Source organism: Colobus angolensis, unplaced genomic scaffold (assembly GCF_000951035.1).
Source record: "Colobus angolensis palliatus isolate OR3802 unplaced genomic scaffold, Cang.pa_1.0 Scaffold72, whole genome shotgun sequence".
Classification (NCBI taxonomy): Eukaryota; Metazoa; Chordata; class Mammalia; order Primates; family Cercopithecidae; genus Colobus; species Colobus angolensis.
Window position 1 is genome coordinate 1604705 of NW_012120932.1, and position 2154 is coordinate 1606858.

A 2154-nucleotide genomic window follows, 5' to 3' on the forward strand; every position below is an offset into this window, starting at 1 on the left:
CAAGAGAAAGCACTATTAAAAGTCTGGTGTAGCTCCCACTAGATGTTTCTCCGTTTACGAGACATGGTCAGATGACTTCCCCCAGGCTGTGGCCTCCTCCCACCTCTTTTGGTTTATCTGTATCTCCTGAACATCCAAACTGCCTGGAGCTCCACGGGCTTCCCTGGGGGACCAGTGGACCCACCTCCCCTGGTCTTTCGGGGTCTGTGTCTTCTGCAAAGGGTCGAGGAGTAAGCTCTGCAGCCGTGTAGTCTGCTCAGTCACCAAGTTCAGCACAAAAGCAAACACAGACTGTATATACCTAAGCGAGGGTGGCTGTGTGCCTATCAAACTTTATTACAGACACTGAAATTTGAAGTTTGCATTTCATGTAATTGTCACATGTCCTGAAACCTCTGGAGTTCTTCATGTTCAGCTTGAGGTTCCATACAAGAACAGAAGGGCGTGGGATCTGCCTTGTGGCCTGTCCTTTGCTGTCTCCTACCCTGGCTCTCTTCCTTTCCATACAGGCCCATTATTCATGCTTGCATTTGCTTTGTTTATTAAAATTCCCCAGCTCTTCGTTTTAAAAATGTCATTGGGACATATTTCCAACAGAGTGGCTGTCTTTCAACTGCGTTTCCCTGGTTCTTCCCAAGTCTGCACAAACAAGAAAAGTTGGGTGAAGGGAGGATGGGGGCTCCCAGCTTGTCTGTTCTGCAAAGGTCTGGAGATGAGGTAAATGCTGAGGGCTGGGCCGCCCCACTGGGGCTGGGGCACATGGAGAATGTTTGGCACAAGCCCGTGTGAGGGTTCTGGGGCATCAGTCACTGCCAGAAAGACAGCACAAGTCATGCCCTGACTGGGCCGGGTGGGCCAGCCCTTCTGATGGGGGCTGTGTTTTTGCTCCTGTGGCAAAGCGCTGCAATGACATTCCAACTCTCCCAGGTTTATGCCCCACCATGGGTTTGGAATAGAGAGGCTTTTCTGGTTGTTTGTTTTACTAAGCAACGTTTAGGACACATTTTTTAACTCCCTGTGGACAAGCAATCCTTCTAACAGAGCTCCTCAGCTGTTCCCCATTGTTTTTGTAGATGGTTTTGTGGATGGTGTAGGTCCCGAGGGGTCCTTCCTGGACACCCATGTTCATCCACTGAGGGCATCTGACCTCTGACTTCTGTCCCCACATAGGGTCAGACAAGGGGGTCTGACGCCTCCTGAGCCAGCAAGCTGCTGTGCTCCCTTGTTTTTTTACCAACCAGACCACTCTTGGGGGCAGACGTGCGTGTCGCTAGGTCTGTGTTTGCGTGTCCGAGCCTCAGGACCATGTCCAGGAAAGTTAGGCTAATATGGTTTACAGGAGCTAATTCAGCAGCACAGCCACTGCATTCCGTTCTGCTTGTGTCACTACATGGACCTATTTACTTCAAAAACACAGAGTCTAGAAAAACTGGTTAAAAATCCACACAATTAGACTTGGAGATACAGTCTTTCCATCCTGTACGTAATCAAAAGATTTAAAAGTCAGGCACTTTTGTCGAGCCTTGTAGACTGGGGATTTCTGTGAACATTTCAGTCAGACGCTGTGTCAGTGAGGGACTCTCCTCCGCTAGTTGTGCCAATCAGGAAATTTCCAAAGGGGGCTTCTGGTGCTGCCGGCGATTAGTTGTTACTTCAAATGATTGTGATGATACAAAGCGCTCGAATAGCCAGTCCTTTCCATGTTAGAGCTCTTGAGAATCTGAAAACCCCGTCTCACCTCCCCCACGGAGGTACCAGCCCTCATTTAAACGCTACGCTGTGACCAAAAGGACAAAGGTGCCTGACCGGGTATTAGGCCCGAGAAAGTCTCGGTGTCAGATAAATGACTACGTTGGGTCAGCTCCATGTCATGCTCCATGTGTCCAGAGGAGCGGGCTGGGAGGGGACAGCAGGCACTCTTGGGAGACTGTAAATCGGTTGATCAAACAAGGCGATGCACTGAGGGTGAAGGGACGCAGTGTCTCCCCAACAGCAAAGTGACTGACAGATGTCAAAGGAGCTGGACTGAGGTGTCTGGGAGAGCTCGTGCCCGTGTGTTTTGAATATGGGTGTGCACAGACAGGGCTGGAAGCGGCTGCAGTGGCTCATGCACCTGCACACACCAGTGCGTCCTTCCTAGCTCTTTCCACTGAC

At 50.5% G+C, this 2154-nt stretch overlaps 1 protein-coding gene across 1 annotated transcript in view; it reads left to right on the forward strand.

The window, feature by feature from the left end:
- The first annotated feature begins 469 nt into the window (after positions 1–469).
- CENPP (centromere protein P) overlaps positions 470–2154 on the forward strand; it is a 13354-nt gene continuing 11669 nt past the window's right edge. Inside the window, exon 1 of the mRNA XM_011927462.1 lies at positions 470–717. Coding sequence (XP_011782852.1) covers positions 673–717 — 45 coding nt within the window. The 5' untranslated portion in view covers positions 470–672. The remainder of the gene's footprint in view (positions 718–2154) is intronic.